Source organism: Kogia breviceps, chromosome 6 (assembly GCF_026419965.1).
Source record: "Kogia breviceps isolate mKogBre1 chromosome 6, mKogBre1 haplotype 1, whole genome shotgun sequence".
NCBI classification, from domain to species: Eukaryota; Metazoa; Chordata; class Mammalia; order Artiodactyla; family Physeteridae; genus Kogia; species Kogia breviceps.
The window spans coordinates 127559509-127572023 of NC_081315.1; the positions used below are offsets into that span (position 1 = coordinate 127559509).

The 12515-nt window shown below is 40.0% G+C and overlaps 1 protein-coding gene across 1 annotated transcript in view; it reads right to left on the reverse strand.

The window, feature by feature from the left end:
* Nucleotides 1-518: 518 nt before the first annotated feature.
* Nucleotides 519-12515, reverse strand: part of QRFPR (pyroglutamylated RFamide peptide receptor) — a 35781-nt gene continuing 23784 nt past the window's right edge. Inside the window, 7 exon segments of the mRNA XM_059066720.2 lie at nt 519-619; nt 622-918; nt 1950-2044; nt 3950-4185; nt 8255-8285; nt 8287-8308; nt 12038-12198. Of these exon segments, the coding sequence (XP_058922703.2) occupies nt 519-619; nt 622-918; nt 1950-2044; nt 3950-4185; nt 8255-8285; nt 8287-8308; nt 12038-12198 (943 nt within the window).

Here is a 12515-nt window from a genome sequence, read left to right on the forward strand (position 1 = left end):
GAACTTGGGGTGCTTTGGCGTACAGAGTGCTTTCCCACTCCTGTCTCATTTTGCTCTGGCAGCAGCTTCGTGAAGTAGGAGATACCACCCCAGTTCACACAGGAAGGAAACGAGGCATAAGGAGGTTAAGTGACTTGTCAATCAACACAGCCACGGTGATGGGTAAGAAGCTGAAACCCAGGCATCTGCCTCTAAATCTCAGCCATCTGTCATTTTGCTCCTTCTCCAATGCCTGTGACTTTATTGGAGAGACCTCTTTTGCAAGACACATATCACCAAGCTTCAACGGTACACTAAAAATGACACTATAGTGTTCAACTATTAAACTTACTCCAGAAAAACGATATAATTGTTAAGCTATTTTCTCATCCATCTTAGCAATAAATAGAAAGCCACATTACACTGACTGCATGGCGGAAAAACTGCTAGATAAATAACAAGTCTTTGACCTTTGCTCAAAATAAGTTTCTCTTCAGATTAAGCCATGAATGGCATTAATTGTGAAGACATTGTTATAATTAATGCCCACTGCCTAAAGCAGAAATCTCAGAAAGTTCAGAATCAAAGAGGGCAAGATGTCGTTTGAGATGTTTTTTCTGCTCGGGTTGTTCACACAATTGACTTCAATGTTGCCATCTCTGAATGCTTCTCCTTTGGTCTCCTCTACTGGGTTCTCTTTCTGGGAAAACTTTGCTTTCTTCTGCATCATCGTAATTGCTGAATTTCCGTGCCTTTGTGCTGGGGAAGAGGTTTCTTTTACTATGCAATAATAAACCGCAGATAAAAAAGTCTTTCTGAAGTTTTCATTCATAAGTGCATAAACAATTGGATTACAGATGGAATTGGAAAATCCAAGTATTTGAACTACAGCAAAAATCATCTTGACTGTAACCTTATCATATTCCTTTTCAAAATTGCCTGAAATAAAAAGTAATGCTTTAGAATGTATATATATATATATATATATATATATATATATATATATATATATATATATATATTTTTTTTTTTTTTTTTTTGCGGTACACGGGACTCTCACTGCTGTGGCCTCCCCCGTTGCGGAGCCCAGGCTCCGGACACGCAGGCTCAGCGGCCATGGCTCACGGGCCCAGCCGCTTCGCGGCATGTGGGATCCTCCCGGACCGGGGCACGAACCCGCACCCCCTGCATCGGCAGGCGGACTCTCAACCATTGCGCCACCAGGGAAGCCCGAGAATGGATATTTTTTAAATGGCTATAAAATAACATTTCTGTTTATCTTCTGTCTTTATCAAATACTTACATTGTACAAGGTGTTAAAGGTGTGAAAAATTCTCAAGACCATTTTGCGGAGAGCCATCTGATGTCTGAAGAAAAACCACCTTTGTGAAGGGCCCTCCTTCTTAGAGGGTCTAGGCTTACAAGCGCAGCCCAGTGCCCAGCACGGATTAGAGGGTGTATTGCATTTCAGTCTGATTTCAAGCTTCTTGTAAACTGGAAGCCTCAGTTACTCATCAAATGCCCACTTGTGTTATAGAAACACAATCATCTGAGAAACATGTTAAGGCTCAGATTATCAGAGAGAATACATTAAGGATCTGGCTGAAATCCTAGGTGTTATTAAATTCATGTGGTTCAAGTGAGGGTTCTAAATGGAGAACACTTACAGGATGTCACACCTCTCCCAATGTTTAAACGGCTTCGGGAGAACACAACGAATAGCAGGGCAGATGACTCTCAAAAGCTGTTCTTTACCTTTTGTAATTATGAAAATTATTAAAGCTTTCATGATACTCCTACATAATTACCTGCCACACAACGATCTAGTGATCTTGAAAACATGAAAGAAACCTATTAAATGTTTGATATTTGATTACCCAAGTGAACGGCAACATATTTCAATGATTCATTTTCCATTCTAGCAGGAAATGAACTAGAACTTCCATCAAATGAGAATGACAGACACTCACTGTATTCAGTCATCATGTGAACAACGTGGAAAGGTGCCCAGCACACAGCAAAGAGAGCCCCCACTGCCACCATCCCAACAACAGCTCACTTTCTTCTTCCTGGACCCACAGGGATATATTGCATGAGTTAACTTCTCCTTGGCAGATGTGTCAAGCTGACAGCAAAGCTATTAAGATTAAAGTCTAGACCTCTCAATGATATTTTTCAAATATTAATGAAGCTCATGACAGATTAGGAACTGTTCTTCATCTCTTCCCGTTTCTATTACCCACATCCCTATATTTCTCATAATGCGAACACTCTAAAGATATGTGCTCATCGTGGGTCTAGCCCCGTGCTAGATGCTTGGCATGGATTATGTCCTCAATCTTCCCCAAAAGTCATTTGACGGGTGCAGAAACTGAGGCACAGAGAAGGTTAAGTAACTTGCAAAGTCAGATGGCTAGCAGAAGATTTAAACTATAAAGGCTAGTTTGGATTTAAACATAAGCAGTCTAACTTCAGTGTCAAAGCTCTTATTCGTTTTATGTTGAAGATCACTTGTGCCTGTGATAGAAAAATATGGGAAGCCCTCAGGACAGAATTAAACGGTAATCCTCCGTTACATAAGTAAGTAATATGATTAATCAGGGATTCAAACGGAGCTTTCTCCATTAGTCCTGTAAAGGAGATTAATGTCTGCAAGAGATTTACACATTTTCAAGTTTACAACGAGTCATATTCATTATTTATTATCTCAGCATAGTAGTCCTTTCCTCTGAGGAAGGGAGAGAGCTAAATCAGCAGTATGTCCCAAGGTGCTGAACAGTCCAGCACCCTGCACGTCGAGAGGGAGGAGTTCTTTATATAAACTGGACACTAGAGGTCGCTGTACACTTGTAGAAATAATGATCAATTTCATCAAACCACTAGACTTCTAAGATTTTTTTTTTTTTTTTAATTTGCTTATTTTATTTATTTATTTTTGGCTGTGTTGGCTCTTTGTTGCTGCGCGCGGGCTTTCTCTAGATGCTGTGAGCCGGGCTACTCTTCCTTGAGGTGCTCCGGCTTTTCATTGCAGTGGCTTCTCTTGTTGTGGAGCACGGGCTCTAGGCGCACGGACTTCAGGAGTTGTGGCGCGCAGGCTCAGTAGTTGTGGCGCACAGGCCTAGCTGCTCCGCGGCATGTGGGACCTTCCCGGACCAGGGCTCGAACCCGCGTTCCCTGCACTGGCAGGCGGATTCTTAGCCACTGCGCCACCAGGGAAGCCCCTAAGATTTTGTTTTTAATCGCCATTCAGTGTAGATTATAAAATAAACCATATGGCCCATGAGTATCATAGCAGTAAATTGTGTTTTTAAATTTCTATTAATCAATATGATCAGAAAGTAAAGCTCTTAGGTCAAAATAAAATATATCAATAATAATAATTTTAAATAAATAACATACTCTCATTTCCGAAGGATTTTCATACGTATCATCTCACAGTTTTTAGCATCATCCTTGGGTGGGAGGAAGTAAGGATGGATATTATCACGCTTCCTGGTACCCATGGGGCAAGCAGGGGCCTTGGGAGTAAGGAGACTCAATCACATCATGAGGCTGGGGAGGAGCTGCTGAGAGAGGAGAGTGCCACAGCGATGCCTACTGCGCCATACTGACACGCAGAAGAAAATAGGACGATTTTTAAAATTCCGAGTAACTAATTACAACAGTGGCTTCCCCTTTGATTTGGGAGCTGGTAATCTGACTCTTTCTTCCTGCCACACGTAAAATCTCAAAAGTTTAAAGTCAGTCCATGTGCTAAACGTGAATTACAAATGACCCTTTGACTAAATTACCCAGGAATTCTGAGATCTCTGGCAATGGTCTCTTCCAGCACAACTAATTAAAAAATATATATGTTTTAATACAGCAGGCTCTTATTCTTATATTATTAGTTATCTATTTTATACATATTTGTGTATATATGTCAAACTAAAAATATTTTAAACAGAGGTGAATATTCCATTAAACAGACCTGGCAATTTTTGACATTTCTTTTCCATGAATAGTTTGAAGCACTGAGCCATCCTCCACTCTTTTCTTTATCCAAAGTTCATAGCCGATCTTACTGTACAGGATAAGCATCACCATAAGAGGCAGGAGAAAGAGGGTGACAAGGAGGAAAGTAGTATAGATTTTCTGGTGGCCAGGGCTGGTCCGCTCTTCCAGGCAGCAGAGGTGTTCTTTTTCCTATAAGAAGTTAGACTTAATCTTTAAAATAAACATAATTCAGTTAGAAGAGCCAGAGGCAGCATCCAAAGAACACAAAGCAGCCAAGTACTACTGTAATGCAGCATTTTTCAGATCCTTACATATTTACCGTGGGTACATATTTCAAATGAGATACAATTTTGATTGTTCTTTTGTTGGGAGGTGTGGGTTTTTTTTCCACTCCACTGCTTAAATTCTTAAGAGTTTCATATTTTCTTTTTTATTTTAGATGGAATTGAGGTCCATAGCCTGTTCAGTTTTTGTTTTTTTTTTAATCTTTCTCATCATTTTACATGATAGTCGTTAAGTTTTTAGTTGGGTAAAAGAAATAACTCTACAATGACCAAAGTATGTATGAAAAGAATACTTTGTACTAGCATGCCGGCTAATTTACTGTTACATTGTTTTGCTCCCTCAGTTGTTGAAGAGACCAATTCTGACCCGGCATCAGACTTCTTCCAATTGAATACATACTGCAAGTCTGTATTTTGTTACTGCTATTTCAGACTGCAATGATCAGGTTGCTTGCGAAGATTTTAGAGAGGCAAGTGGTAGCTTGTAGATTCTGAGATGAATGAGAAACTGGAATTCAAACTATTGCCAATGTATGAATATTCAGACCCAGTTATAAGCCTTTGAGCTATATATTTTACAGAAAGGCAATTTCTATTCATTAATACTATTTCTAACAGACTGATCTCATGAGTTCAAAAAATTAATAATAACAATATTAATACAGAAACTAACACACCATTGTAAAGCAATTATACTCCAATAAAGATGTTTAAAAAATATGAATAGTAACAGAAAATGCTAATAAGGGACAAACCAAACACTTAAAGCATACTCAAAAGTCCCATATCTGGATAATAGGAATTAAAGTTAGAGAATTTATGGAAACGGTTGTAGTTTGAGTCACTCTGGAGCTTTCCAGATGAAGAATACTTAGGTCCTAAGACAGATTTCTGCCTCCATTCCCAGAGGATTTTCAGCAATCTTCAAAGTCAATTGAATGGGGGAAACAAGCTTTCTGGTATAGTTATCAAAAGTATGAAAATTCAAGGTCTGATCTAGGTGTTATTTTTCAAATACAACTAAGAATGAAAACACTTATTGAACAATAATTTCAAGGTCCACACTCTCTGAGAAGCGGATATTATGGTGAAACTCATTCTGACTCCATGCAGGCAGAGCCCACCGGGCCAGCGACGCATGGGGGCCACGTATTGACACATCCTAAAGCCCAAGGCGACACCGACAGTCTCTGAACAGGCGCACGTTCCCCTGGGGACAAGCAAAGACCTTCTGAGGGCACGCTCAGCTGGTTTCCTGAGAACCAATCTCAGATCTTCTATTTCCAAACACATACTTCTCTAAAACTCCACCGCCTAAGAGAATGCCTGGGGTTGAAGTGTCATGCTGAGCCTACATTCTCAGGTCCTCTTTCATAATCGCCCTTCTTTCAGTTTTCACAAGTCATATCTCTCACCCAACTCCAGTCTCACTGTGGACGCACCAAAGCAACACGCGGTTCGCGCCATTTGATGTCCGTGTAGCCACCTTGGTCGAGACACCATAAATCCATGACGGGGCTTCGTGCTTCTTTCTGTATTCCTCTTCAGGGGAAAACTTGGCATTAGAAAAAAGGCGTTTTGACAGGTGATGACATGTTGTGAATTCCCATTTTCTGTCCAGGGAAGGGGCGGAAGTAATGGGGCAGCTTTAACCTAACCACCTCATGGCTTCCATTCCCTGAAAGTTGTCAAATACAACACTCCGGAGAGAGAGCCAGTGAGAGCAAAGCAAAGACAACATCCGTGGAAATGGTGAGGTTAGTGGTGCTTCATTTCATCCAAGTGAGGAGGCAGGGCTTTCTGCACGCTTGCACTCTAGCTGATAGAACTTAGGAGTGAGGAGGTGGCCGTGGGAAAGCAGGTTAATACATTTATTTGATTTGCAAAATGAAATCGTACTTTTTCTTGACAGAAAGCAAATCTGATTTGGCTGATCTGTCTGACAGAGAGGACTGGCTTTGCCAACTAGATTTTATGCATTTTCTACAAATGAAATATTTATATATTTTAAAATATATATTAAATATATATTAAATATATATAATATATATAAATATATATTATATATAATAATATATATTATATATAATATATATTTATATATATATAATATATATTATATTTATATATATATAAATATTATATATTATATATTATATAATAATATATAATATAAATATATAATATATATTTATATATATAATATTTATATATATTTATATATATATATTTTATATATATTTATATATATATAAATATATATAATATATATAATATATATATTTATATATATTATTTATATATATTATTTATATATATTATATATTTTATATATATATAAATATATATATATTTATATATATATTTATATATATAATATTTATATATAATATAAATATTATATTTATATATATTATATATTTATATATATAATATATATGTATATAATATATATAATATATATAAAATATATATTTAAAAATATATATATATATAAAAATATTTATATATTTAAAATATATTTAGAGCCTATGATAACATAATTTTATTTAAAAAATGGACACATCTCCATGTGTTCTATGGGTCAGAAGTGGACCCCACATGGGAACCGGGTTGGGTCATTTATAAAAGGGCTTCGTTGGTGTGGGTTTCCTGCTGGAGATAAGGGCAGCCTCAGAGGAAGGAGCTGGTCCGTCCAGTTGCGTGTGGAAGCTGAAAGGTCTTCACTAGCAGCTGGCTAAAGGGAGTAGCCGTTGGAAGCCTCAGGGCTGTTATTTGTGAGAAACCCATGAAGTGAAGAATCAGTCGTGGGGAACGGTCATATGCAGAATAAGGGGATCGTATCCCCTCTGCATACTGTAGGATTCTAGGCCTAAAAATGGCTCAAACTGGGGGAAGGGAGACGTTTTAAATTGATTGAGGGTATGGACTTATGTGATTGTGACACTGGACTAGACATTTTGATAAGGGAACTAACTCTATTCAGTGACCAGTCACTGTTCTTATGACTGAAAGGGACCAGAGGAAATTTATTCTCTGAATGACCGCAAGAGTTACAGGGCCCGCTCAAGGCTTCATCCACCACATTTCATCAGAGGACGGGAAGACTGCATTTTTGTAGGTGGCGAGGGATAGAATAAAACTGCCTTCTGTCCTTACCTGTGGAGTCCAGCTCATTCAATATACCAGTTGCATCAAACGTCAAGCCACTTTTTAAATGTACCCTTGCCTGAGGGCTCATTGCATACCCTTGCCAGTGGACACTGAATGCCCAGTAAAGTTTCACATTTGCTTATGTCAATTTAAAAGGTACAAAAGACACGTAGTTAAAACAATTATCTTAGAGGGTAAGTGAGCAACCCCCTAGTGTCCTTGAAGACTACTGTCCACGCTAGATCTTCCAGGCAGGACGCATTCAAGTACACCCCAATGGAGAGACCGGGTCACCAAAAATGGTGGGGTGCTTCCTTCACTGTGAATCACCAGAAGCCTGGGTCCCTCTGACAAAGATGCTGGGGAAGCAGAGAGGTTGGAACATCCTTTTTACATGTTCCAGTTCAGATTTCAATTTGTCGATGAATGGGCAGGCAGGTGAGAAACGGCTTGTGAAGGGGAATCAACCAATAAGTAGATAAGAGGTTACAAATTTTTCATGTGTCTTAAAAATAAAAGTCTAGAGCGAGCATTGAACTCTGAAAACACAACAAGACACTGAAGAACACTAGGAAAGGCATGTTCCGCCGGCAGGAAAATGTAGAATGTGTCCCCGGTACATTTTATTTTAAGCATTACAGTCTTAACGATATACGATCTGGATAAAGCAGAGGAAAAAATCTTAAAGCAAATTATTTTGTTCCACCTGAAAAACCTCCAGTGAAATAACTGAGGTCATATAAATTTGCTGTAACACTCCTGCAGGAAGGAAAATGATTATAATTAAGAGGGGAGGGGAGACATCTCAATAGTGTGATTACCAATCCCAGCCCCGAATCTACCTCAAGTCGTCGCACATGCCACATGGGGGATGACGGCCACCAGCCAGGCCATACCTGCGAACACGTTAAAATCATCAGAATACAATTCGGCAAAGCCAAATACACCCGTGCTTAATTCTCTAACCATAAAGACTCCTTATGTTCAGTGCACCCCATCACCTGTGCCCTGGAGCAGTGCAATGGTTTCCTCGCACATTCTCGCCTCCACTCCTTCACTGCCCTCAAAATTGCTGCTGGAATAGTCTTCCTGAACTACGTTTTGAATGTTAAAACGTGCCTAAAAGATAAAGCCCAAGTGCCCTAAAATGGTCCCCGAGGTCCTCGACACTCTCACTTGCCTGTCTGTCTTCTCTGACGTTTCTGTCCGTGTTCTTCATGCCCGAGTCCTCTACGGAGGGATTTACAGTTGCTTTCAGTTCCCATTTCCCAGAATACATTGTGCTGCTCCACTCCTGGACGCTGTCGCCCTGGTTTGGCACCCTATCCCCACTATCTAACCGTGGACCCATTTTCTAGGACTTGACTCAGAAGTCATCTTCTTTTGGAAACCTTTGAAGGCCACCACCATTTTCAGATCGAACTGACTACTGTTGTCTCCATGTGCCCTCCAGAGTAGCACCTTTGTCACCCTTACTGGTTTCTTCTCAACTTCCTCTGAGCAGGGACAATGGCATTTATTTATTTGTGTTTGTTTCCCCAGATAAAACTCCCAGGGAAATTCCTGGGCCTCAGTAGCTGTGGATCAAGCACCTACTGCTTCTTTGTTGAATGGATGAATAACTTAAACATGATATAGAGAACCTTCTATAGCATCTTAAAATTGAAAGCACATTTATCTTAAGCATAATTATGTGAGCATTATTTTATTGTTTACAAAACAAACACTTGTAACATCAGAAACCAGGGTGCTCTTTCCAAATTTCCTGTCTTCCGTGAGTTTGTTGAGAGGATTACTTTAATGATGCATGCCTTAGCAAGGAACAAAAGAGAATCTCAATGGACTTGGGAAAGGCCAGAACCAAGAGCCCCAACATGGATTTTGAAGAAAATTTCCCAGCTCAAACACTGCTCGTTCTTTCTGTTTTGAGTGGAAGCATTAAGAAACCACTGTATTAAGAAAGAACAAAATAATGCCATTTGCAGCAGCATGGATGGACCTAGAGATTGTCATACTGAGTGAAGTAAGTCAGAAAAGACAAATATCATATATCACTTATATGTGCTATCTAAAAAAAAGGGTACAAATGAACTTATCTACAAAACAGAAATAGAATTACAGATGTAGAAAACAAACTTATGGTAACCATGGGGTAAGAGGGGGAGAGATATACACAATGGAATATTACTCAGCCGTATAAAGGAACAAAATAATGCCATTTGTGACAACATGGATGGACCTAGAGATTGTCATACTGAGTGAAGTAAGTCAGACAGAGAAAGATAAACATATGATATCGCTTATGTGCAGAATCTAAAAAAATGGTACAAATGGACTTATTTAACAAATAGAGTCACAGATGTAGAAAACAAACTTATGGTTACCACAGGGAAAGGTGGGGGGATGGATAAATTGGCAGATTAGGATTGACATATACACGCTACTATATATAAAATAGATAACTAATAAGGACCTACTGTAGAGCACAGGGAACTCTACTCAATACTCTGTAATGACCTATATGGGAAAAGAATCTACAAAAGAGTGGATCTATGTATAGGTATAACTGATTCACTTTGCTGTACACCTGAAACTAACAACACTGTAACTCAACTATACTCCAATAAAAATTAAAACAAAGAAAAGAAAAGTAAACACTGTACTGCCATGGGTTTCAAGGAACTGAGGCTCAATCCGAAATTGGGGTTTATTATAAAGATACACATGAACTGACACCACCTATAGAAAGTCATTATGAATCAATGATTCAAGGTAGTACTATGGCTCACAAATCAATGTCTCTGTCTCTGTCCCTCTCGCTCTCTCCTCATCGCTATACACATCTATTCTCTTCTAGTGCAATCGGTATTTTATTGTGTTATCGCATATCCAATCATTTTTCCAATCTTCAGTAGAAATTCTGGAGGAATTGAGCCCAGTTGGCTTAGCTCATTGCCAAAAATCCTCTTGAATCCACTGCCTGCTCAGGGATTGGAGGGCTGTAACTGGTATAATCTGGGCAAGAAAGTCTAGCAGCTCTCTGCTGGCTGGGGCTTGGGGGCCGGGCAGTCTCAGCCAGTTCCCCGTGTAACAGCTATAGAGGGAGCCAGTCAACACTGCAAGAAAGCCTCCTAGGGAGGTGAATCGTCTTGATTTCAACACCTTTCTGTCTCCTATGACTTTTTTGAGTAGGAACTGCCTTGGCTGCCTGTTATGAACTTTGCCTTCAAATGTTGAAACTCTCTCTCCTCTTTCCTTTTTTTTTTTTTTGCGGTACGCGGGCCTCTCACTGTTGTGGCCTCTCCCGTTGCGGAGCACAGGCTCCAGATGCACAGGCTCAGCAGCCATGGCTCACGGGCCCAGCCGCTCCGTGGCATGTGGGATCTTCCCGGACCGGGGCACGAACCCGTGTCCCCTGCATCGGCAGGCGGACTCTCAACCACTGCGCCACCAGGGAAGTCCCTTCTCTTTCCTTTTTGAGTAACTCCCCTCCTCCGTGTATTCCTTTCCTAACCCTCTTTCCACACCCACATGCTGTTTTCAGATGCTCTGATGGTGGAAGCGTGTCAATTATTAAAAGCCAAGAGGTCTTTGAATTCTTTGTAGGGAGGATGTGAAATAAATTTGAAAATAACTGAAACTAACCAGTTTTTTCCCCCTATTGGCTTATCTATTCAGTTCAAACTATTTAAAATGAGTTCGCTCTTGCAAAGCCTTCAGGAGCTCTTTCTGTAATTCTACTATCCCATGGGGGCTAAATTCTTACAGCAGAAATAAATGTTTACTCATTCCTCTCAAGTGATAAATTAGTAAAAATTGCTCTCTGATTATCACATTAGTTCCTAAACCTCTGGTTATTCAGCTATAATACATTCAGATCGCTGAGAAGCACATTGAGGTTTTAAATGACTCAATTATAATTATCAGATAGAGAAATTCTTCCATTTTACTCTGCTAGGCTTTAGGACCTTGCTTTAGGTTTACATGTATCATGAAGTATACGCACATCATGATTTGCTTACTCAGGAACGGTTACAGCAAGCTGAGGATTTAGGAACGCCTGAAGCAAAATTAGGATGTGGATGGAATTTATCTTTGTCAGGGATCTCCAGCACTCAGCACCCAGTGTCCTCACTGGCCCTGCGGCATTCTGCTGTTGTGTACTCACTATCAACACCCGCTCTAGGCAGCACCCCTGTTCCCCACTTTTCTAAATACACCTTTCCTGGCCTCTGTCAAAATCTACCTGTCAAGGCCATCTTAGCTCAGAGGCCTCTTATGTCAAGAAGACAGCTGACTAATCTAATGAATGTTAACATGACGATGCCACTGATAGACGATCTTACATCGGCTGCAAGGAGAGCTTAAGAATTTAAGAACAGCAACTCAAGAAGTAAATCTGAAAGGAGAGATTTTTAGAGCTGGGCTAGGCCTCAAGGAGACAGCGGGGAGGGTAGCAGTAAGTGTGGAGAGGACTGAAACCCTGAAATTGCACCCCAATGCCTACAAGATAGACGGGGGAGGGGGTGTTCCTCCTCTAGCTTATTAATACTGTTCACGTTGAAGAAATTCTCTTTGCTCTGCAAGGAAGAATAACATTAATACTGCCAGTGGCACATCCTCACCCAGCATCGGGAAAGCCCTTCGGCTGGTGTACTGCCACTTGATTTTAAAAGGATGCAGAAGTCCCCGGTGCCGCTCCACAGCAATGCAGGTCATCGTGAGGATTTCTGTCACAACAGCAGTGGACTGGACAAATGGCACCATCTTGCAACTGAAGGCACCTGCAGCAAGGAAACAGGACAAGTTATACAGCAAAAAGAATAAAAGTATTACCTGTCTCTTTGTAATTATCACAGTGCTGAGTCTCTGTTCAAAAATTTTATGACTATGATTACACTGTAGACACAAAATAATTGAGAAAGTTTGCACTGGCTGATATTTTCTTTCCCTAAGTGGATTCCAAGTTCCTAAATTATATGTAATCATGTATAGTAGGATGATGAGAGGACAAGTAAGTATCTGACCATTGAAAATGAGAAGAAAATCAATGTGACCTTTGCTTGAGGAAAAGCAAAGTCAGTGCTAACTTGTCTCTTGGGG